Consider the following 25,806-nt stretch of genomic DNA (forward strand, 5'->3'; position numbering starts at 1 on the left):
TTTCAAATGGAACTCAATTTTAATATTACTTGAAGAAGATACATTTTCTCAGAACTTTTTAACTTGCACTCATCAGGAAAATTTGCAAGAATAGTAATGTGAAAGATAACAACATTTTTATATTGTATGAACAAAGCATTGCAGATTAGTTGTCTCTGATTGGTAGAGGTGAAAATGTGTTGCTGGAAAAGCACAGCAAGTCAGGCAGCATCCAAGGAGCAGGAGAATCGACGTTTCGGGCATGAGCCCTTCTTCAGGAATTCTGATTGGTAGAGGGACAACCATGGACAATGCACCATTAAACAATGATTCACAGTTTACTGCCAAGCTTTGCTTAAATTTTAAAGCAGTAAAAAGTGAGGTCTGCAGATGCTGGAGATCACAGTTGAAAATGTGTTGCTGGTTAAAGCACAGCAGGTTAGGCAGCATCCAAGGAACAGGAAATTCGACGTTTCGGGCCAGAGCCCTTCATCTCTGGCCCGAAACGTCGAATTTCCTGTTCCTTGGATGCTGCCTAACCTGCTGTGCTTTAACCAGCAACACATTTTCAACTTAAATTTTAAAGCAACCAAGTTGACTGATCATTCAAAGTATTGCCCTGAGGATAACTGTAGAATATCTGAAACAGGTCACAAAGTACAGGACCCTGCGTATTAATAAATGTACCTTCCTGTACACACAAGTACACTACATTGCTAGTCTCACAGACAATCTTAAATTTGTTGCTAGTATAATTCGAAGTACACTCAGGAATATTTAGTACATGTTGTTCAAATGCAAATCACATCTAATTTTGGATACTATGCTAATGCTACTAATGCTGGGCAACTGCAGTATCTTGCCTGGTACAAAATGCCAAAGGGTCATATTATTCGATATGATCGATCAATCTTTGTGATATATGGACTACATAGCTTGTACTACACTGGCATGAAGATTCATGCATCATGTTATATTTGTGAGAAAGGCAGTACGTCTTTGGGTTGATAGCAGCATCCTGTTAATAGTGAACATAACTTGACATTCTGCTGCAGAGTAGCAGTGTGAAATAGCTGGCTTCACCTATAAATCAAACATTTCCTCAATTCTAACTCAAGTCCCCATAATTCTCTTAATGAGAAACATTTTGCAACCTATATTTTAAACATTTACTTCCAGATCTTCCATGGAGCCTGTCATTTTTTGATTCTCTTTTTAATCCTCCTTTCCAACATCTCAACCCTAGATCTTCTCCAGTTCCATCCTCCCCCTGCCCTCAATACTTACCACAATATAAGAAAAGAAACATTTATAGTCCAGGATCAGGCCTTTTGGCCCTCCAAACATGAGCCGATCCAAATCTAAACCTGTCACCCAATTCCTAAGCATCTGTATCCCTCTGCTCCCCACCTACTCATGCATCTGTCTAGGCTCATTTTAAATCAATCTACTGTGCCTGCTTCTACCACCTCTGCTGGCAACGCATTTCAAACACACACCACCCTCTGAGAGAAGTACTTGCCACGTGTATCCCCCTTAAACTTTCCACCTCTCACCTTGAAAGTGTGACCTCTTGTAAATGAATCCTTCACCTTGGAGAAAGCTTATCTCGATCCAAACTGTCTATACCCTTCATGATTTTGTAAACCTCAATCAGGTACCCCCTCAATCTCCTTTTTTCTAATGAAAACAAACCTAACCTACTCAACCTCTCTTCATAGCTAACACCTTCCAGACCAGGCAACATCCTCGTAAACCTTCTCTGCACCCTCTCCAAAGCATCCACATTCTTTTGGTAATGTGACGACCAGAACTGTACACAGTATTTCAAATGCAGTCGAATGAATGTCTTGTACAATTTTAACATGACTTGCCAGCTCTTATATTCAATACCCCGTCCAATGAAGGCAAACATACTATATGCATTCTTGACCACTCTATCCACCTTTGCAGCAACCTTCAGGGTTCAATGGACCCACACTCACTGATCTCTCTGCCCCTTAACTTTTCCCAAGAATCTTCTGTTCATTGTATAATTCGCTCTAGAATTAGACTTGCCTAAATGCATCACCTCACATTTGTCTGGACTGAAATCCATGTGCCACTTTTGCGCCCAACTCTCCAGTCTATCTGCATCCTCCTGTATTCTTTGACAGTCCCTTATGCTTTCTGCTACTCCACCAATCTTTGTGTCATCTGCAAACGTGTTTATTATACCACCGTGCCCTCTTCCAGATCATTTATGTATATCACAAACAACAGTAGCCCCAACACTGACCCGTGAAACACCACTGGTCACCTTTCTCCATTTTGAGAAACTCCCTTCAACTATTACCCTCTGTCTCCTGTTGCTCAACCAGTTCTTTATCCACCTAGTTAGAACACTCTGCACACCATGTGACTTCATTTTCTCTATTAGTTTGCCATGGGGAAACTTATCAAATGCCTTACTAAGGTCCATGTTTATGACATCAACAGCCCTTCCTTCCTTCTGTCAACTTAGTCACTTCCTCAAAGAACTCTATTAAGTTGGTAAAACACGAGCTCCCCCACACAAAACCATGTTGCCACTGATAAGCCCATTCTTTTCTAAATATAAATAGATCCTATCCCGCAGTATCTTCACCAGCAACTTTCCCACCACTGATGTCAGGCTCACTGGTCTGTAGTTACCCGGAATATCCCTACTACTTTTCTTGTACAGAGGGACAACATGAGCAACCTTTCAGTCCTCCGGCATCTCACCTGTATTTAAGGAAGCCACAAAGATATATGTCAGGGCCCCAGTTATTTCCTCTCTCGCCTCCCTCAGCAACCTGGGATAGATCCCATCCAGTCCTGATGATTTGTCCACCTTAATAACTTCTAGCCTACCCAACACATCTTCCCTACTAACGTCAAAGTGATTCAAACTAATCAAACTTCTATCTTTAATCTCAACATTCATCATATTCCTCTCCTCAGTGAATACTGATGTAAGATAATCATTCAGAATCTCACCCATTCTCTCAGGTTTGACACACAGCCTTCCTTCATTATCCTTTAGTTGACCAATCCTTCCTCTAGTTACCCGCTTGCTTCTTACATAAGAATAAAATGCTTTGGGAGTCTTCTTAATTCTGCTCGCTAAAGCTATTTCATGATGCCTTTTAGCCCACTTGATTCCTCGTTTAAGATTTATCCTACTCTTCTGATATTCCTCCAGGGCTCATTCTGTTCTTAGCTGCCTAGACCTTATTTACATTTCCCTTTTCCTCTTGGCTAGTCGTACAATTTCTCCTGTCACCCATGGTTCACGAATCTTGCCTTTCCTATCCTTTGCCTTCAACAAGACTTGCCTATCCTGCACTATCTTTGAAAGCCTCCCACATATCTAATGTCGACTTCCCTTCAAATAGCTGTATCCAATCCACATTTCCTAGCTCCTGCCTAATTTTGATATAATTGACCTTGGCCCAGTTTAGTACTCTTCCCTTAGGACCACTTTCATCTTTGTCTACGAGAATTCTAAAACTTACAGAACTGTGGCCACTGCTCCCCCTCTCACTTCAGTTGTTGGTAAAGTGTTGGAAAAAGTTATAAGAGATAGGATTTACTGGTTGTGAGTAAACTGGTTGATGTGGTGTATATGGATTTCAGCAAGGCATTCAATAAGGTTCCTCACAGTAGGCTATTATACAAAATGCGAAGGAATGGGATTGTGGGAGACATAGCAGTTTGGATCAGTAATTGGCTTGCTGAAAGAAAACAGGGTTGTAGTTGATGGAACATGTTCATCTTGGTATCCAGTTACTAGCGGCGTACTGCAAGGGTCGGTGTTGGGTCCACTGCTGTTTGTCATTTTTATAAATGACCTGGATGAGGGCTTAGAAGGGTGGGTTAGTAAATTTGCGGACGACACTAAGGTTGGTGGAGTTGTGGATAGTGACAAAGGATGTAGTAGGTTGCAGAGAGACATAGGATGCAGAGCTGGGCTGAGAGGTGGCAAATGGAGTTTAATGTGGACAAATGTGAAGTGATACACTTTGGACGGAGTAATCGGAATGCAAAATACTGGGCTAAAGGTAAGATTCTTGGGAGTGCAGATGAGCAGAGAGATCTTGGTGTCCATGTACACAGATCCCTGAAAGTTGCCACCCAGATTGACAGAGTTATTAAGAAGGCATACAGTGTTATGGCCTTTATTAATAGAGGGATTGAATTCCGGAACCCGGAGGTTATGCTGCAGCTGTACAAAGTTCTGGTACGGCCACACTTGGATTATTGTGTACAGTTCTGGTCACCGCATTATAAGAAGGATATGGAAGCTTTGGAAAGGGTGCAGAGGAGATTTTCTAGGATGTTGCCTGGTATGGAAGGAATGTCTTACGAGGAAAGGCTGAGGGCCTTGAGGCTGTTCTCATTAGAGAGAAGGAGGTTAAGAGGTGACTTAATAGAGACATACAAGATAATCAGAGGGTTAGATAAGGTGGACAGGGAGAGCCTTTTTCCAAGTATGGGGACGGCAAACATGAGGGGACACAACTTTAAAGTGAGGGGTTATAGGTATAAGACAGATGTCAGAGGTAGTTGCTTTACTCAGAGAGTAGTTAGGTTATGGAATGCTTTGCCTGCAACAGTAGTAGATTCGCCAAGTTTAAGTGCATTTAAGTCGTCATTGGACAGGCATATGGACGTACATGGAATACTGTCGGTGGGATGGGCTTTAGATTAGTATGACAGGGCGGCGCAACATCGAGGGCCGAAGGGTCGGTACTGCGCTGTAACGTTCTATGTTCTAAATCCCCCACTGCATCTTCTACCAACTGTCCTGGCTCATTCCCCAATACCAGGTCCAATGTGGCCCCTTCTCTCGTTGGACTATTGACATACTGCTCTAGGAAACTCTACTGGACACATTCTTACAAATTCTACCCCATCTAGACCTCTGACACTAAGTGTATACCAGTCAATGTTGGGAAAATTAAAATCTCCCATCACCGCTACCCTATTGCATCTACATCTTTCCATAATCTGTTTACCTATTTGTTCTTCTACCTCATGCTCACTGTTGGGAGGCCTGTAATACAGCCCCAACAATGTAACTGTACCCTTCTTATTGCTCAGCTCCATCCATAATGCATCACTACCCAATACCTCCATAGTGTCCTTCTTTAGCACAGCAGTGTTCTCTAGACTCCTAGATAAGTAGCCTCCTGATGACAATGTAAAACACTACTAGAAATCTACCAATCATATAAATTATACTTGAAGAAATGTTTAAGCTTGCCACTGAATTCAGAATTCAGATTACTTTACTACTGCTTAAGTCTCAGCTTGCATGATCCAACCCTTTCAAATGTACTACTCTTACTAATGCCTCTAAGCATTAATGAATTGCAGGTTTGAATCATGTGGCATTTCAATAAATAAGGAAATACTTACAAATAAGTCACTTTGTTTTATTGTGGTATACATCTCAATTAGTCAGTTCTCTATATCATGTTCAATCACTAAAACAAAATTAAACAACCTTTCCAAAAACGTACTGATGATAATCCATTATTCTGTGACAAGATCACACCTCTGGTGGTAAGGCATGTTCCAAGATGGATTTGTGAATGAAACTTCTTGAAATGAAACCCAAACTCTAATTCCAGATATTTACCAATAACAAACCAAACACAAGGAGGTGCTTTTGGGCTGTAAAATGTATGAAAGCATTGCTGGCAGAAAAATGCTGTTATCTGCCCCAAAACCACATATAATCTAAATTTAAATGAATATTCCTTGCTTATTAGTCTTCTCTGTGATACTTATAAAGAAAACAAAATGGTCATAATTACTCTCAATAGTATCATCATTTGTGGCATACCCATCTTAGGTAATTAGCACTCTCTCTCCAAATCACCAGGTGAAAACTTTGAATTGCCTGCTCCTGCCTGTTTAGTTTACATCATTTAAAAGTTACAGATTGTTTGCAACTGGGTTGAAAGCCGTTCCTTAAAGATCTTTCCTGATTCCATTTAGGAACGTTGTGGTATGAGAACATTCATAAAGAAGGCTCACCCATCTACCTCGAATACCCACCTACCTGCTTACACTTGCCAAGGTGAATTTTTAATTGAAAAATGCAGCTGCTAATATAAACATGACCCAAGAAGAGGACAAGTGGGAGGAGGAAATCCAAAGCAGCATTTTAAATAGCTACAGATAAAGAGCAAAGAGAGTTTGAATCAAAGTTCAGAGCACGTATTCCTCCTATACCAGCATAAGCTTCACACACCAGCATCTTTATTACCCTTCTGATCTTCAACTGACAGTTTCATCAAAGGTTTCTGCATAGAAACAGACTTCCTTGCTCAAGGCTGCTCCGGTGCAATACTGCTCATAAATCTAATCCCATTTTTCTACCCACTCCCATACCTTTCAGTTTTCCTCTTCAAATAATATAAATGTGACTTCATACTTTATTACATTGAATGCCTTATGCTTTCTGCCTCTCAGCTCTGCTATTTATATCTTCTGGCAAACTTGTCATAATTTCTGTATGCCTCATTCTAAAGGTAGAAACATGTCAGGGCCCATTTTTGCACATTTTATACTCCTTGAGGGACTCTGCCATATTGAGCTTGTTTTTCTGATAGTAACATGGCACTGTAACAGTAATGGTACTCTAACATAAAAGCCCCAGGTTAGCTAAGGATTATGCTTTTGCACCTTTGAGATACTCAGGTTTGTCATATGTCCACAGGTAATTGACGAGGGGATGCTAGAAGGTCCAGCATGGTATGTTAAAAAAATGAAGATGCCTTATTCTGCTGGGGGGATTACTGGCTGGTCAAAGCCTTATCACTCAGATTTCCTCTATGAATAAATTATTGAGCACACTTTGGCAGAGAGATGAGATCTCAATATCAGGAATGAGAAACTATATTTTCAGGAGATAATGAATATCTTACTTTATATCCTTGGCAGCAGAAATGTCTCAAAAAAGATTTAATAGGTGTTTTTATTTAATTCCAAGAAGTTTTGTTAGATTGAATTTGGAAGGATGATTTCTAAAATTTGAGGAGGTAGTACCAAAGGGTTAATCAATTTTAAGATGTCACTTTGTCATTAGGGAAGATGTTAGACCAAATATCTTGATAAGTAGGAATTGCAGCAACTCCACTTAAACAAAGTGTTCTCCTGCACCGCAACTTGATAATAGTAATTCGTCATTCATCATGCTCATCAAATTGTAGCTTTGGTAAACACCACAGTTCTTAAAGTAATGTGGTGTACAAACAGAGTGATGACAAAGTTACCAGTTGGTTGCAGTTTTGGTTCCAGGAGGTGGTACAACCATGTATGGATTTGTTGGCAATAAAATGGGGTAATATGTGGTGCAAAAGAACAGTATCAGATAGACCATCTGTTATTTGACACTTTTGACTGCAAGAGGTATTTCTTTTTATTAGTTCTGGGGTTTTGGGCAAAGCTGACAGGGTCAACATTTGTTGCCCATCCCTGTTTACTCTTAAGAAGGTAATGATGTTTTGCCTTCTTGAACGACAGGAATTAATCTGATGCAGGCACAGCCATTGGTCAGTTAGGAAAGGAGTTCTAGGATTTTAACACAGCAACAGTGAAGAATGGCAATGTAGTTCCAAAGCAACATGGTGATCAATTTGATTGGATATTTGTGAATGATAGGAAATAGTGAGGACTGCAGATGGTGGAGAAGTCAAAGTAGATAAAATCTAGCACTGGAAAAAAAGCACAGCAGGTCAGGGAACATCTGAGGAGCAAGAGAGTTGATGTTTCAGGCATAATCCTTCATCAGGACTGGGGAGGAGCAAAGGTGCTGAGAAATAAATGTGGAGGGTGGTGGGGCTAAGGGAAAAGTAGGTGGAATGGTGATAGGTGGGCAAAGATGCCTGTCCACCTGTTCTTTTATGTGGTCGAGGCTGTATGCTGGAAGGTGCTATTGAAGGAGTATTGCAAGTTGATTCAGTGAATCTTGTAGATAGCAGACATTGCTGCCACTGGTGCATTGCTAGTGAAAGGAATGAATATTAAAGATGGTGGGTAATCTTCAGTCAAGTAGGCTACTTTGTCCTGGATAGTATTGAGCTTCTCAAGTGTTTTTGGAGCTGCTTTCGATCACGAAATGGACAGTATTCAATCATACTAGGAGAAAGTGAGGACTGCAGATGCTGGAGATCAGAGCTGAAAAATGTGTTGCTGGAAAGGTGCAGCAGGTCAGGCAGCATCCAAGGAGCAGGAGAATTGATGTTTCGGGCATAAGCCCTTCTTCAGGAATTTTCTGAAGAAGGGCTTATGCCCGAAATGTCGATTCTCCTGCTCCTTGGGTGCTGCCTGACCCGCTGCGCTTTTCCAGCAAGACATTTTTCAGCAGTATTCAATCATAATCCCAAATTTTGCCTTGTAAACCATTGAGAGATTTTAAGACATTGGAGGTGAATTCCATGCTGCAAACTTTCCAGCTCCTGACATATTCCTATATGCACAGCCTTTATAAAGCTGCTCTAATTATCTTTCCATCAATGCTAACTCTCAATGTTGATGATTTAGTGATAATGATACCTTTCAAGGTCAAGGGTAGATGACTAGATTCAACAGAGACTGCTGGCTGCAGGTCTGACTCTGGAACAAATCATTAGCCACATTCACCAACTTTAGTCAGAAACAGCTGATAGGTAGACAATACCCATGAGTATATTTGCTTAATATCTATTGCCATTCATTAACTGAAGAATTAAAAAAACTCACACATTTTGCTATCATTTTATCATTTTACCAAGAAATACAGATTGTAGTCATTGTTATATGTAATGCAGTTAGCACTGTCCTGAGAGTGCAGACTGGCTGGGAATAGAATATTAAATGTTGGCCATGAATTCTAATTTACTTAAAACGTTACTTGTGTAGTTACTGAATTAAAATAGCAAAAATATTTAAGGTGTTCGATACCTTCCTAGTAAAGTACCATCTTTGATCATTCAACAATTATTTTAAAATAATTAGATTGAACTTACATTCCACTCAGCACATTTATAGATTCTGTCCTCAACCCATAATCAGTATCATGCAAGTCTGGGATAGGTCCCACTACTTCAATATTTCCACCTTTCTCAGAGAAATTTGCTTCACGATACATTATCATGACAGGAGATGACATGTTCTGTGAATATAAAAAGTACACAAATTGTTTTATAAACACATAGCACCCTTCAGAAAGAAAGTTGAAAATCACCCAACATCAGCTTATAGTCCAACAGGTTTATTTGGAGGCACTAGCTTTCAGAGCATTGCTCCTTCATCAGGTGGTTGTGATGACCTGATGAACCACGTGATGAAGGAGCAGTGATCCGAAAGTGACTATAACCTGGTGTTGTGTGATTTTTAACTTTGTACACCCCAGTCCAACACTGGCACCTTCAATTCAGAAAGAAAAACATTGTAAATTCCAGAAAATACATAGAAGGTAAAAAAATGAATTCTCCCAGTCTTTGCAAAGAGTTCTAAAAAATGTAATTTCTGCTTTGCCACTATAGTTTATTTGAAAAGTAGTATACAATACTACAAAGATATGATTACTCCATGTGCCTATGTGGAGCTTCCCATCGTGAATTTTAAAGTTAAAAAGTAGTTGGTATATTCCAACCCAATGTTAATTAATGAAGTTTCACAAAATGGATTATTCCTCTGTCGACATTAGAAATATAACTGAGTTCTGGATCAGTGGTGCTGGAAGAGCACAACAGTTCAGGCAGCATCCAACGAGCAGTGAACTCGACGTTTCGGGCAAAAGCCCTTCATCAGGAATAAAGGCAGTGAGCCTGAAGCGTGGAGAGATAAGCTAGAGAAGGGTGGGGTGGGGAGGGGGTAGCATAGAGTACAATGGGTGAGTGGGGGAGGGGATGAAGGTGATAGATCAGGGAGGAGAGGGTGGAGTGGATAGGTGGAAAAGGAGCTAGGCAGGTCGGACAAGTCCGGACAAGTCATGGGGACAGTGCTGGGCTGGAAGTTTGGAACTACGGTGAGGTGGGGGAAGGGGAAATTAGGAAACTGTTGGAGTCCACATTGATGCCCTGGGAATTGAAGTGTTCTGAGGCGGAAGATGAGATGTTCTTCCTCCAGGCATCTGATAGTGAGGGAGCGGCGGTGAAGGAGGCCCAGGACCTCCATGTCCTCGGCAGAGTGGGAGGGGGAATTGAAATGTGGGGCCACGGGGCGGTGTGGTTGATTGGTGCGGGTGTCTCAGAGATGTTCCCTAAAGCCCTCTGCTAGGAGGCGCCCAGTTTCCCCAATGTAGAGGAGACCGCATCGGGAGCAATGGATACAATAAATGATATTAGTGGATGTGCAGGTAAAACTTTGATGGATGTGGAAGGCTCCTTTAGGACGTTGGATAGAAGTGAGGGAGGAGGTGTGGGCACAGGTTTTACAGTTCCTGCGGTAGCAGGGGAAAGTGCCAGGATGGGAGGGTGGGTTGTAGGGGGGCATGGACCTGACCAGGTAGTCATGGAGGGAACGGTCTTTGCGGGTCCTCCAACAGACCTATGTTACTTGAAGATAGACTTCTCAGTCCAGCCTATTAATGTATTGTGCAGTATAGCACTAGGACAGGTTAACTCAGTTTCAGATTTGATTATTTGCATTGCAGAGATTGTTATCTTCAGCCATGATGGTGTGTGACAGAGAAATGGAATTGATCTTAGCTTATTGAGTCTGGAAGAAAGGGAGAGGAAAACATAGTATAAATAATTGATAAAGATAAAGAATGTTTGGTATTTCAAAATGGCATTAAATAAAGTGCTGCACAAAAAGCTATTATGCAAGATAGAGGGTCATGGTGTTGATGGTGAAATAATAGCATGGATAAAGTATCGGTTAATGGACATTCAGCAGTAAAAGGGGACATATGGGACATTTTCAAATTAGGAGGCAGACCTCAGACACATACAATCTACCTTAAAGACTTAGATACATTACCCTCTGATTCTTTGTCCAAGTATGCTGTCAAAGCATAGTTAAGCGGAAAGGCAAACTATGAAGAGGACACAAGGAGGGGCAAACTGAACAAGTTAAGTGAGTGAGGTGACAGACAGAGTATAATGTTGGAATGCACAAGTTTATTAATCTTTACCATAAGAATAGAAAAACAAATATTGTTTAGAAGTAATGTAACCTTTCTGTGTCGATGTACACAGAGACTTGGGGTGTACCACCATGGGGTGTACCACCATGGGGAACATGGAAATGTTCAAATTAAGGTACGGCCACCAATTAGGAAACAAAATGGCATGTTCACCTTTAAACACAGGAATGAAGCAGTCTTGTTACAATTGTGCATGAGCTCATACCATTTGCTATCACTCACCTGTTCATAGATCCCAATAGTGGGTATTCTATCTGTAGTAACCATCACCTCCCCCCCCAGTAGCTTTACTGAGTACGGAGTATATTATCCAATTGGTCAGAAGTCCTCAGCTGGTGAGATATCCATCTTCCAAAGTATTTGGCGCGAGCGGAAAATATGCTCTCATTTTATGAAATATCTGAGTGCTATAGGATGTGACAAACCTTCTCAAAAACAGATGACATGAGGGACTTGTCAGTTCTCTAGCCAGCATCACAGATTCCAGTAACCTTTGCAAGACTTGGCCCCTGGGATACAGTGTGCAATTTTAGTCTCCATTTTAAAGCAAGTTTATACTTACATTGGAGCCAGTTCAGAAATGGACCATGGAATGAAAAGGTTGTCCTCTGGTGAGGGGATGAATAAGTTGTATCTATATACTCAGGATTTTCAAATATGAGAAGTGACCTTATTGAAACACTCAAGATTACAAAAGGGAGGTGCACTTAACAGGATAGTCACTGACACCTTGTTTCCCCTGAGTGGGAAATCTAGAACAAGGAACAAATCTTGGCTGAACATGTTGGACTGAGATGGGAAAATGTTTCTTCACTCAAAAGGGTGACTCTTTGGAGTTCCCTATTCCAGTGGATTGTGGATTCACCATCATGGAATATATTTAAGGGTGAGATAGAGGAAGTTTTGGTCTTTCAGGTAATCAAGGGAAATGGGAAGAGTGAGAAAAAGAAGTTGAAGTCACAATCATATTGAATGGTTGGGTGGCTTGACAAGCTGTAAGACACCTTTCTTTTATCTTCTTGCAATCTAATGCTTCATTCCAGCTCACTGCTAAAGGACATCTGCTAGAAACCACACTTGTGACTATTGGATTAGACTTGAGACTCATTACCAAAAGCCACACAATTCTCTAGCAGTCCTCACTTTCTAGGCATACATAAAGAATAAGAAAGGTGACAGAATCCTATTGGTACATTTGGAATCACGTGTTTACACAAGTCATTGTCAGAAAGACTTTCAGAATGAGGAAAGGGCTGTAGGTCAGAATGCAAACACAACTTAATTACAAATATAAAATCTGCCAAACGTAATTATAAAGTTGCACTAAGCAAAAGAAAACTTACGACCTGGATAAAGCGCAAAGATTGAAGGTGTTCATTGTAGCCTCCCCATTCATTCCATGATTGGTACTCGCCTTCTTCTAAAACATATTGATGGCCTTGAAATCCAGGCTTCTCATAACCAACCCAACTAGGAGAAATTAAAAAATATCTCATGGACTGAACCATTATTAGTCAACTGTGTTCAGTTAACACTGAAAACTTTATATGAAGTGAAATGGCTCTGCTTGCTGAAATACTGCGTGAACAAAGGCTATAAGCTAATTGCAAATAAAAAAGTACACATGCTAAGTAGACCTAAACAATGTAAGCTTCAAGACAGGAGAACTGACTAGTAAAGGGATTATCAAATCTGTGCATATAATGTTCACTTGAGGTGTCCTCAGATCTGTTCAACTTTCAATTTAGATAGATTACATTTCAATCTCCCAATGCTGGATGGAACTGCTAGTCCTCCAAGTTGCATCTTCTAGATCATGACTAAACAGTATTGAACATGTATTTATGTTCATTAAAGTTTATGTTTATTTAAATATACGTTTTAAATTTAAATTTATTTCCAGACATAATTTACCATCTTATTTAAATTTAACTCTTGGTTTATTTTATATGCATTTCATTTTAGTTAACTATAACACTTCATTTCTATCCACTTTGCCTTTCTGCTCTCTATTTTCTAAAGCACCTGGATGTTTCACAGTCTCTGACTTTTTTCAGTGCACTCAAGTTCATTTGCAGCTTGCCTCCTTGCATTAAAATACTCTTGCTTTTCACTGAATACAAAATGCGACAATTTGCAGTGGACTGCATTTGACAATGATCAACAGGGCCTGTGGTCCTTCCCCTTTTTCTGAGGGCATGATTATAGCTGCCATGTCATGACACCATGTGGAATACATAAAAGCTCTTCCATGTGCAATTGCAGGCAGACATTTCTCGCAATACTGATTGCAGCATGAGAAGCAAATCATTTAACCTTTGCAGCATCAGCAATAGCTCATTCATCAGAAACTGAGGGATATTTTATGGAGTTAATGGGTGTTTTGGCTGCTGGGTGACTTGTGGTGCCTGTTTTGAGGGAAGCCCTTCTGAGTTACAGCCAATCAGGCAATCCATGGGCCACTATGGCCTTCCAAAAGATGTGAATGCTGGAGGACGGGAAGATGTCCAAGAGGTATTGGTTAAAAAGAGGGCACAACGCTTTTTCTCACCATCACTGAGGAGAAGGTAGCTGCTTGGGAATCACACTCAATGGAGGCCCAGGATCATTGATTGCCCAGCCCAGAGGTGATGAATGGAGAGAAGGTCCGTGCAGGGTAGTGGCCGTGAGCGGGGGGGGAGGGCGGGGTGGTGGTGAAGCTGGAGACCAGTCAGCAGCGAGGGCAGGGGATGCCTTTCCACAGGTTCCCATCCCCATCCACTGTCAGGCACTGAGTACCTTACCAATCCTCTGGGATACCAACCACAAGCAATCCCCACATGTTTAATCATCATGCTCCCCTGGTATGGTGACAGGCCCTCCATCTGTTGGTTTGATACCTAATCGTTGAGTGTTAATGGACTCAACTGACAGCTGAAGAAAGGAAAGGCTGACCATGGGCATCCCCATTGTCATCTTAATCGGAATGGGGATGGCTTGATGTCTCCAAACGTGCCACAGGAGAGAGTATAAAATACTGCCTGGCATGTGTATAATAGTCTCAACACCTTAATTTGTCTTTTTAACTGCTATTTGATGCCTTTGCCAGCATGGTCAATCTTTGCTGAAGGGTCTGCATCAATTCTAATTGTATAAAGCATTTTTTTGAGAAGGATAATAGCCATTGATGTAGATTAATTTTACATTACAGTTAATAAACCAATGGAAATTTATTCTTCTCAAATCAATCAGGATACAACCTTACGACTCACGTCAATCCATCTAATGTGCTCAGTAGATTTCATCATGTGTTAAATATTCTTCAAGAAGGCCGATCATTCTATGGCATTATGGATAGGTCGAGACAAATAAAGATGAGACTATAGGGAAATTTAGCTTTCTTACTTCTTTATTCATGAATGAAGCAAAGCGCCAGGTGCAATACTTGTACCAAATTATGGAGAATGAACAGCTGTGGCATTTCTATAATTATGGTTTTAACTATCTATACTGGATAGAAAGTAAATGTACTCGTTCAAAGCATATCAATTTGCACACCACATCAAAAAGATTAAAATTAATGTTTGCAAATGAGTAAATACAACTTACAATCCTCCTAAAACTTTCATCGAGCCAATGTTTGTGAATGGATAAGTGTGGCACAAAGCTGATTCTTCAACTCCTTCAACAAAGCTGAATACATCTGTTTTGAGTTCCAGCTGTTTGCCTTCAAAGAAAGGCTTTTCATACACAATAACCTGCAATGTTAAGTTAACAATAGCAAGTCATTGAATGGGGATTGAAGAAAAACATTCATCCTTACATCTCAATAGACATTTCCTGAGCATTGAAATTTGAAATCAACAAAAACCAATAAAGTCACACAGCAATTTTGAGAACACTAACAACAGCCAAAAACTAAACAGGAGCAACTCTATTAGGTTTAAAGTGGATAATTACATTTTATCGAGCTTTCAACTTTAGACATTGCTCAAAACACAAAGTGCAGTGAATAAGTTCACTCCTGAAAGCCTCTAAACATATGAGAAATTTCAGTTGTGGCGGGGCGAGGGGAACCAATCAGGAAAAGGTCACCCCGGTAACGAGAATAGTCGGATTCAGTGAGAGGTTGCTCCTCCAAAGGCTGGTTCCCTCCCATGCTTGATGATAAAGCAGCAAATGTGAGGGAAAAGCAATCTGGAACTGGAGGAGCAGCAAACTGTAGGGAAAGTAAGTGGGGGTTGTGAGGGTGTCACCAGGGGAAACTGGCCTCCACTTCTGGCTTAAAGCCAGGGATTTTTAGGGTTGTGACAGGGGACAGGGCTTTTACCACAAGGGCGGTGCCTTCTGCCAGGCTAGCGAGGTTGCTTGTGCCAGTCATGGGCCAAGCTGGCTGCATAATAAAAGAGGTGTGGAAGAGGCTGCCAGAGAAATAGGGTGGAGGAGGCTGCAAGAGAGTAGGTGGAAGCTAAGAGGGATAAGACAAAGGAAGTTGCAAGAGGGAAGGAGTGGATGGAAGAGAGAGATCGGGTGAAATAAACTGCAAGATGGGTGAGGTGGAGGGAGCAGAGAGAGGGTTGAGGAAACTACAAGGTGAGGTGGAGGAGGAGCAGGAGGAGGTTGCAAGGGTGTTTGGGGGTAAGGGGTGGCTGTAAACGGACAGGAATGGAGAAGATGTGTTTGCACCTGGTGGGGATGGGGGAATAAGGAAAGGAGGCTGCAAAAGGAGATGGGGGTGTTGGAGGAGGAGGGTCTAAGAGGATCTGAAAAAGCAGAGGTTTGTGGGAAGAGGAGGAAGCTTCAAGAAGTATGATACTGTAACCTTCAGAACTTCAATTACTTCATGCGTTTAAAGAATTAACAATAATTATTTCTGAAATAAACTGTTGTGGGACAAGGTAAAAACAGGTCTGCAGATGCTGGAAACCAGGTTCTAGATTAGAGTGGTGCTGGAAAAGCACAGCATTTCAGGCAGATTCTGAGGAGCAGGAAAATCGATGTTTCGGACAAAAGCCCTTCATCAGGAATGCAGGCTGAGTGCCTTCAGGGTGGAGAGATAAAAGGGACAATGACAAACTGTTATACAGGAATTAAAAGCAATTCACATGCCTGGAGAAAAGTCAAAACTAAGTAAACAATATTGTTTTAATAGCTGCTTGATATACCTTATGGCACAAGGAGACTGATTGCCCTGCAGAAGAATTTAAGGAGTTAATTGCAGGGAAATTGTGTCTTCAAGCAGACAGTCAATGCCAAATGCATTAAGGAACAGGAAAGCTACTTCTGATAAGAAGGCAAGTTGCAGTTGATAGCTCCAGACGTAATAAATATCATAGCTGAAAGAATCTAAAGGATCATCAATAATATGACACCATAAACTTGAAGGACAGATAATTATGTAAAAATGCAACTTAGAATTCTTTAAGCAGAACTCCAGATAACAACACTACATAAGGATCAAACCCTGGACACATCCACAGACAGATGCTGTTACTTGGAATCGTAGTGAAATTCCACCTTTAATCAGGTAATAGCCAAGTTGAGTTGGGAGGCTTAATTTGCTTACTTGTAAGGAGTCTTATTTGATTACTATGGGCAAAATAATTTAAAGAATTGCTTTAGTATTTGATTGTCTGTGAGACTTCTTAATATGTTTCTGAATTAAAGGTAGCTTATGGAAATATTCAGGGTGAAGAGGTTGCAAGAAGGCTTCAGGTGTTGGGGAAGGAGGCTGTAAAGTGTTGAGAGAGAAGGAAATTGCAAAAGGTTAAAGGAGAGGGAGATTTCAAGGGGTTGAGGGACAGGGTGATTTCAAAGAAGTGAGAACATTTTTGTGAAATCTGCCAACAATGAAATATTCTGCTGACTGCCAGGAAAAGTAGTAATCACGAAGTTAAAGAATTCTATCTCTGGGAAATGGCCTTTTGAGGGTGAAATGGAGCAGGCACAGTAATTATCTTACTTTCCCCCCATATATACTCATTCCCCCAAAGTTAGGAACTGGAAATGTTTGGTGTGAGTCATCCTATCCATGCCTCTCATGATTTTATAAACCTCTATTCAATCAGCCCTCCAACGCTCCAGAGAAAACAGACCGAGCCTATTCAACCTCGCCCGTTAGCTCAAATCCTCCAACCCTGGCAACATCCCTGTAAATCTTTTCTGAAATCTTTGAAGTTTCACAACATCCTTCTGATAGAAAGGAGACCAGAATTGCACGCAATATTCCAAAAGTAGCCTAAACAATGTCCTATATAGCCACAACTTGACCTCCCAACTCCTGTACTCAATGTTCTGACCAATTAACGAAAGCATACCAAACACCTTCTTCACTATCCTATCTTACTGCGACTCTACTTTGAAGGAGCTGCACGCAAGGTCTCTTTGTTCAGCAACACTCCCTAGGACCTTACCATTAAGGTATATAAGTCCTACTAAAATTTGCTTTCCCAAAATGCAGCACCTCGTATTTACCTAAATTAAACTCCATCTGCCACTTCTCAGCCCATTAGGCCATCTGATCAAGATCCCTTGTAATCTGAGGTAACCTTCTTTGCTGTCCACTATACCTCCAATTTTGGTGTCATCTGCAAACTTATTAACTATACCTTTCATGCTCATATCCAAATCATTTACATAAATGATGAAAAGTAATGGATCAAGCATCAATTTTTGTGGCATTTCACTGGTCAGAGGCCTCCAGTCTAACAACCCTCCACCACCACCCTCTGTCTTCTACCTTTGAGCCTATTCTGTATCCAAATGGGTAGTTCTCCCTGTATTCCATGAGATCTAACCTTGCTAATCAGTCTCCCATGGGGAACTTTGTTGAACACCTTACTGAAGTCCATAGAGATCACATCCACCACTTCATCAATTCTCTTTGTTATTTCTTCAAAAAACTCAATCAAGTTTGTGAGACATGATTTCTCATGCACAACGCCATGTTGACTATCCTAATCAGTCCTTGCCTTTCCAAATACATGTACACCCTATCCCTCAGGATTCCCTCCAACAACTTGCCCAACAGCGATGTCAGGTTCACTGGTCTGTAGTTCCCCGGCTTGTCCTTACCACCTTTCTTAAACAGTGGCACCACGTTAGCAACCTCCAGTCTTCCAGCTGCTCATCTGTGATTATCAATGATACAAATATCTCAGCAAGGGGCCCAACAATCATTTCTCTCGCTTCCCACAGAGTTCTAGGTATACCTGATCAGGTCCTGGTGATTTATCTATTTTTATGCGTTTCAAGACATCCAGCATCTCCTCCTCTGCAATATGGACATTTTTCAAGATGTCACCAATTATTTCCCCCCCATTCTATATCTTCCATGTCCTTCTCCACAGTAAACACTGATGCAAAATACTCGATTAGTATCTGCCCCATATCCTGCAGCTCCACATGAAGGCTGCCTTGTTGATTTTTGAGTGGCCCTGTTCTCTCCCTAGTTACCCCTTTGTCCTTAATGTATTTTTAAAAACCCTTTGGATTCTCCTTTGCCCTACTTGCCAAAGTTACATCATGTCCCCTTTTTGCCCTCCTGATTTCCCTCTTAAATATACTCCTACTGCCTTTATACTCTTCTAAGGAGCTGAAAATGTGTTGCTGGTTAAAGCACAGCAGGTTAGGCAGCATCCAAGGAACAGGAAATTCGACGTTTCGGGCCAGAGCTGATGAAGGGCTCTGGCCCGAAACGTTGAATTTCCTGTTCCTTGGATGCTGCCTAACCTGCTGTGCTTTAACCAGCAACACATTTTCAGCTCTGATCTCCAGCATCTGCAGACCTCACTTTTTACTCTTCTAAGGATTCATTTGATCTATCCTGTCTATATCTCACATATGCTTCCTTCTTTTTCTTAACCAAACCTTCAATTTCTCTAGTCATCCAGCATTCTCTACACCTACCAGCCTTTCCATTCACCCTAACACGAATATACTGTCTCCGGACTCTCATTATCTTGTTTCTAAGGGCTTTCCATTTTCTAGCCGTCCCTTTACCTGTGAACATTAGTCCCCAATCAACTGTTCTTGCCTAATACTGTCAAAATTAGCCTTCCTCCAATTTAGAACATCAACTTTTAGATCTATCCTTTTCCATCACTATTTTAAATCTAATAGAATTATGGTCGCTGGCTGCAAAGTGTTCCCCCACGGACACCTCAGTCACCTGCCCTGCCTTATTTCCCAAGAGTAGGTCAAATTGTGCACCTGGTAGGTACATCCACATACTGAATCAGAAAATTGTGTGGTACTCACTTAACAAATTCCTCTCCATCTAAACCCTTAACACTATGGCAGTCCCAGTCGATGTCTGGAAAGTTAAAATCTCCTACCATAACCACCCTATTATTTTTACAGGTAACTGAGATCTCCTTACAAATTTGTTTCTCAATTTCATGCTGACTATTCAGGGGGCTATAATACAATCCCAATAAAGTGATCATCCTTTTCTTATTCCTCGGTTCCACCCAAATAACTTCTCTGGGCGTATTTCCGGGAATATCCTCCCTCAGCACAGCTGCAATGCTATCCCTTATCAAAAATGCCATTCCCCCTCCTCTCTTGCCTCCCTTTCTATCCTTCCTGTAGCATTTGTATCCTGGAACATTAAGCTGGTAGTTCTCTCCATCCCTGAGCCATGTTTCTGTTAATGCCATGATATACCAGTCCTATGTTCCTAACCATGCCCTGAGTTCATCTGCCTTTCCTGTTCGGCCTCTTGCATGGAAATATGCAGTTTCATTTAATTTGTTCTTTACTTTGTCCCTGTCTCCCCTGACTGTTTGACTCACTTATCTCAACTGTATCAGTCTCAGATTGATTTGGAGATGCTGGTGTTGGACTGGGGAGTACAAAGTTAAAAATCACACAACACTCGGTTTTAATCCAACAGGTTTAATTGGAAGCACTAGCTTTCGGAGCAGTGCTCCTTCATCAGGTGGTTGTGGAGTACACAACTGTAAGACACAGAATTTATAAATTCTGATGAAGGAGCAACACTCCGAAAGCTAGTGCTTCCAATTAAACCTATGGACTATAACCTGATGTTGTGTGATTTTTAACAGTGTCAGATTGATCTCTTTCCTCATCCACTCCCCCCCGCCAACTCTCACTTAATAGTTTAAATCCTCCCAAGCAGCTTTAGCAAATCTCCCTGCCAGTATATTAGTCCCCTTCCAATTCAGGTGCAATCTGTCATTCTTGTCCAGATCACTTCAAATCCAGAAGAGATTCCAATGACAAAGTATTTTTCCTGGGGTGGGCAGTCCAGAACTAGAGGGCATAGGTTTAGGGTGAGAGGGGAAAGATGTAAAAAGGACCAAAGGGGTAACTTTTTCATGCAGAGGGTGGTGTGAGTATGGAATGAGCTGCCAGAGGAAGTAGTGGAGGCTGGTACAATTGCAACATTTAAAAGGCATCTGGATGGGTATATGAATAGGAAGGGTTTGGAGGGATACAGGTGCTGGCATGTGGGGCTAGATTAGGTTGGGATATCTGGTCGGCATGATCGAGTTGGACTGAAGTGTCTATTTCTGTGCTGTACATGTTGCTGACTCTATATAATCTATCCAATTGTATTGAACTAACATCACAATTTATTCAGGTAGTCTACCTCTCCATCTCTAATGCTTCTGTCATTTACTATTAATAAAAAATAACTAATCAAGAGTTTTGCATTCATTCAGAATAAAATCGGAACAAGAAAACATTCCAATCTCTTTCATGGAAACTTATAACATTATATTACCCCTGTAAAGAATACAAATCAAGGTTAATCAAGTTCAGAAGAAATGTGTTTGCACTTGAAACATTCACTTTGCTTCTCTCTCCACAAATGTGCCAGACTGCTAAGCATTTTCTGTTTGTATTATAGATGTTCAGTATCTGCTGCATTAAGCTTTAACTTAAAAACAATCAAGGTTTGATTATGATTGCATATTCAGCTGGCAGTAGTTGATGCTATGGATTCAGGTGTTCTGATATCAGGTGAGTAAATGAAAATCTCCATTATTAATTAATGTTGGATTAATCCTGTGCATTCACATTTATGAAGAACACAGAGTGAGGACAGAAACAGCCCTTGCTACAATACTGCATGTGGTCACATTGCTTGCCAACTGTCTAGACTCAGATTTGGAAAACAACAACTGATATTCTGGATGGGCCCAGGTATTAATGGAACCACACCCTGCATGAATCATAACCTTCACACAATGAAGGATTAGAAGGGAGAAAGCAATCTCTGGTGGTTTAACATAATAAAGTACACACCTATTCTGTTACACACAAGCATAGCACGAAAAGGTAACATTACTGCAGAAGATGCTTTACTTGATATATCTTAGTTACAGCAAGGTAATATCAGAAAGATGGAGAGAGGAGACAGTTGCACAGTGACAATGTCACTGAATTAGTAATCATGAAACTCAGGCTACTGCTGTAGGTGTGTGTTCAAATCCCACCACAGATTTAAATCCAGTAATAAATCTGGAATATAAACCTCGTCTCAGTAATGGTGACCATGAAGCTATCGATTACTGTAAATATCCATCTGGTTCACTCATGTCTTTTAGGGAAGGGAAACCACCATCCTTACCCAGTTTGGCTTATACGCTACTCTAGACCAGTGGTTAACTCTTAAGTATCCTCTGAAATGGCCTGGCAAGCACTCAGTTCAAAACCAGGAAGGGATGAGTGACAAATGCTGACCTTATTAGCAACGCCCCAAAAGATAAAAAAAACTACTTACTCTGTTGTCATTAAGCTTTTCCACTTGCAATGGGCCCTGAAATAAAAACATTTTCTCAGTATTTCATTAACAATAATGCAAATGTTAAGCTTACAACCTACAAATGCATCTGGATTTTTTTTAAATAATACCTACGTGACTGTAAACAACCAATTAGACTAACTACTGTAAATCAATTCTTAAAAATGAATTTCTTTTTATTTTCATTGGTTAGAGTGACCCAAAGCATGGTACAATTGCATCATAACTTTTCATATGGGTTAGTAGCCAGATATTCTTAGGCATTTGTGTTGGCCAGTGAAAGTTTGAGAGGTGTAAAATGGAGTTCCAGGTACAATTAATACCCTTTGAATTGCTAAGATTTTATATTTATTCTTCAGCAACTGATAGGGTGAGAAAGTCAAGGCGCCAGAACTGAGTCACATTTCAGAAACAGAATTAGCTCACAAAATCAGTCTTGAGGAATTGTTAAGTATTTAAAAGGGAACATGGGGATTATGTAGCAAACTATAGACCCGCAATTCTAACATCTGCTATGGGTAAAGTGCAAAAGTTTATCAACAGAAATAACAATGAGTCACCTGCATAGGTGTGGTAGGATAAGATGGAGTTAGTATACAGTTATGGCAGGAAGTTCTTCTGACAAATATTATCTGGGATATGTTAAGGATGCAAGGATCGTGCCTGTGACAAAAATTCTGTGAACATAATAAATTTAGATTTCAGCCTGCTTTTTACTGCCATAAAATCATTAAACACAGATAAGAAAATATGGACCAGGAAGGGTCATTTTTGAGATGAACTGAAAATTGTATAAAACAAAAAGCCTAAATAACTGTCAATGGAATTTACATTGAAACATAGAAAGGAGGAGGAGTAGGCCATTCAGCCTTTTGAGCCTGCTCCACCATTCAACATGATCATGGCTAATCATTTAGTTCGCTGTTCTCACTTCGTTGCCATATCCTGAGATCCCTTTTAGCCCTAAGGATTATGCCCAACATCTTGTTGAAAACATTTTAATGTTTTGACATCAACTCCTTTCTGGTACAGAGAATTCCACAGGCTCACCATTGTCTGGGTAAAAAAAATCATTTCTCCTCATCTCAGTCTTAAATGGCCTCTTTTAAACTCGGGTGAATATAGTCCTAACTGATCCAGTTGCTCTCTGCACATCAGTGTTGCCATCCCAAGAATCACTCTGTTAAACTTCTGTTGCATCTTTCCACCGCCTGAACAACCTTCTTCCGACCAAAACTGCACACAATCGTGTACTCAAATCCTCTCACAACGCCAACATGCCATTTGCCACCTGCTGCAATTGCATGGTTATTTTCACCAACTGGTGTACAAGGACAGCCAAGTCTCATTTCACCGGCCCCTTTGCCAAACTATTTCCTTTTTGAGATAATAATCTGTCATCCTGTTTTGATATCAAAGTGGAGACCTCACATTTATCCACATCATACTTCATTTTGCATGCAATAGCCCACTCATTCAACTTGTCTAAACCACACTGAAGTATCTCTGCATCTCTTTTAGTTCAGCCTCCCACTCAGCTTTGTGTCAGCCGCAAACATTTAATTCCTTCATCTAAATCATCAACATATATCAAGAATACTGGCGTCCAAATACTGAGCCCTCCTGTATCTCACCAGGTACTGCATGGCACTTGTTAAAAGATCCATTTATTCCGACTCTTTGTTTCCTATCACCAACCAATTCTTAATTCATATCAGCAAACTACTTCCAATCCCATGTACTTTAATCTTACATATTGATCTCTTAAGTGGGACATCATTGAAAAACTCAAGTAAACCACATCCATCGACTCCTCCTTATCAACTCTACTAGTTGCACCATTAAAGAATTCCAGCAGATTTGTCAAGCTTGATTACCCTTTTATCATTACCAAGCATGATTACCCATGCTGATCCTGTCTGATCCTGTCACTGCTTTCCAAGTGCTCTGTTATTAAATATTTTATGATGGACTGTAGTATCATCCCCACCACCAATGTTTATTAAAATAATAGGCTTATATTAGCTACCCTCCAAACCAAAGGACCTGTTCCACAGTCCACAGAATCTTTAAAGATGGCCAAAAATGCGTCCACTATTTCTTGGGATTCTTATTTTAGTGTTCTGAGATGTAAATTGATGGGTCCTGGGGATTTATCAGCCTTTGATCCCATCAATGTTTCCAATATCATTTCCTTACTAATACTGATTTCCAGCACTTCCACTATTGCACTAGACTCTGAGTTCCACCATTTTTAGGAAGTTATTTGTTTCTACCTATGTGAAGACAAACTATGTATTTAATTGGACTACCATCGCTTTGTTATACATGATAACCTCTCCAATTCTGACTGTCAGGACTTACATTTGTCTTTACTAATCTTTTTCTTTTCACATACCTATAGAATCATTTGCAATCAGTTTGTATGTTCCCGCAAGCTTACTCTCATTCTCTATTTTCCTCTTAATCAATCCCTTTCCCTCCTACTTTGAAAGCTAAACTGCTGACAATTCTCATGAGTGTTCTGTTTTGGCCAATTTGTATGTGAATGTACCTTCTTTGGATCTAATTTCCTTTCTTAGTCATGGTTGAGCCACCTTTCCTGTTTTATTTTTGTGTAAAACAGCAATGAACAATTGTTAGTTTATCCAGATCTTTTTAAATGTTTGCCATTACCTATTTGCCATCATTCCTTGGAAGTAGCGTTCTCCAATTTATCATAAACAGTCTGTATCTCATGCCATCCTAGTTTCCCTAATTTAGATTCATCAACTTGGCAAAAACTCATCAACAGGACATCATTGTTACCAACATTACAGTTGATTTGAGGGTTGGGGTAGAAATAAAATTACCTAACTTCACAAGATTCCTCCTAATTGCAAGGAGAAGTTCAAACAATGAGGAACAGTCAAATTATTAAAGGTAGGTAATATTTCATGTAGATGAGACAAGTGAAGGAAACCTAATAGCCCTTGTCCACAAGACAGAATGTAGTAAAGGGTTCTCAGGTCACTATTAGTGGACTGCTCACTAAACTAATGGCACAGATACAGTTCGTAGGATTAAAAGGATCAAAGGCAATGGGGATAAAATGGGAACAGGGTACTGAGTTGGATGATAAGCCATGACCAGACTTAATAGTGTACTACGCTCAAAGGGCCTAATGGTATACTCCTGTTTTGTTAATGTTTCTATGGCAGCACTAAGGAGACCTAACCTAAGGAAAGGTACAGCACATTCTGACCAGGGGATTAAACATAATATCAAGGAAATCGTGCTGAATCACATGGAACGCTGAGTATAACTGTGGCCAATATACTTCCAACAAGGTAAATCCAAGTGAAGAAAAAAAAAATGAACTGATAGTAACACTTAAAGCAGCTGAGAAATTTGCATAAGTTAACAACTCTGGATTATTTACTGGGGAATAAAAAGAAGGCTCAATAAAGTTATGACTCAAATATTCAGGTTCCCAGAAGGTATTGGTAAAATGATCCACAATAACCTGAGGTTTCCACAAATTCTAAATTCATGGGATAAAGGGAATGCAGAAAAGTTTGGATTTATTTACCTCATTATAAGTACCTTTGATAAATGTGCAAAAAACTTATTGAAAGTATAAGGATCAATATTTGACAGAACCAATGGTCGAGGGTTTGTTTACCAGGCAGTGGGCTGCAGGCCTCTTTTCTGCTCTACACTTTCGTTATCTCCTTAATATTGAACATGCTGGAAGAAATCTCAATTAAAATGCACATGAAGGAATGTCTGCTTTTTTATAAAATGCATAAAAGGGAACAACTGCCTTTCACACATCACAGTGCACAAAGCATGAAGTGGTAGAGAGTCAACATTAATAAGACAGGGTAAGACCAATGATCTACTTAAAAATTTACTCAAGTGGAATCAAACAGTTTTAAAACAT

General features: G+C 40.4%; 1 protein-coding gene across 3 annotated transcripts in view; it reads right to left on the reverse strand.

Annotated features, from left to right (window-relative positions):
- crybg1a (crystallin beta-gamma domain containing 1a) overlaps positions 1-25,806 on the reverse strand; it is a 226,341-nt gene that overhangs the window by 27,006 nt on the left and 173,529 nt on the right. For 2 of the 3 annotated variants that reach the window (XM_060849426.1, XM_060849442.1), the window contains 4 exons: positions 21,861-21,896; positions 14,717-14,865; positions 12,472-12,598; positions 9,003-9,148 (listed from right to left, as the gene is read on the reverse strand). In XM_060849426.1, coding sequence (XP_060705409.1) covers positions 9,003-9,148; positions 12,472-12,598; positions 14,717-14,865; positions 21,861-21,896 — 458 coding nt within the window. The remainder of the gene's footprint in view (positions 1-9,002; positions 9,149-12,471; positions 12,599-14,716; positions 14,866-21,860; positions 21,897-25,806) is intronic. The other variant, XM_060849434.1, reaches the window with a different exon arrangement.

This window comes from Hemiscyllium ocellatum, chromosome 3 (genome assembly GCF_020745735.1).
Source record: "Hemiscyllium ocellatum isolate sHemOce1 chromosome 3, sHemOce1.pat.X.cur, whole genome shotgun sequence".
NCBI classification, from domain to species: domain Eukaryota; kingdom Metazoa; phylum Chordata; class Chondrichthyes; order Orectolobiformes; family Hemiscylliidae; genus Hemiscyllium; species Hemiscyllium ocellatum.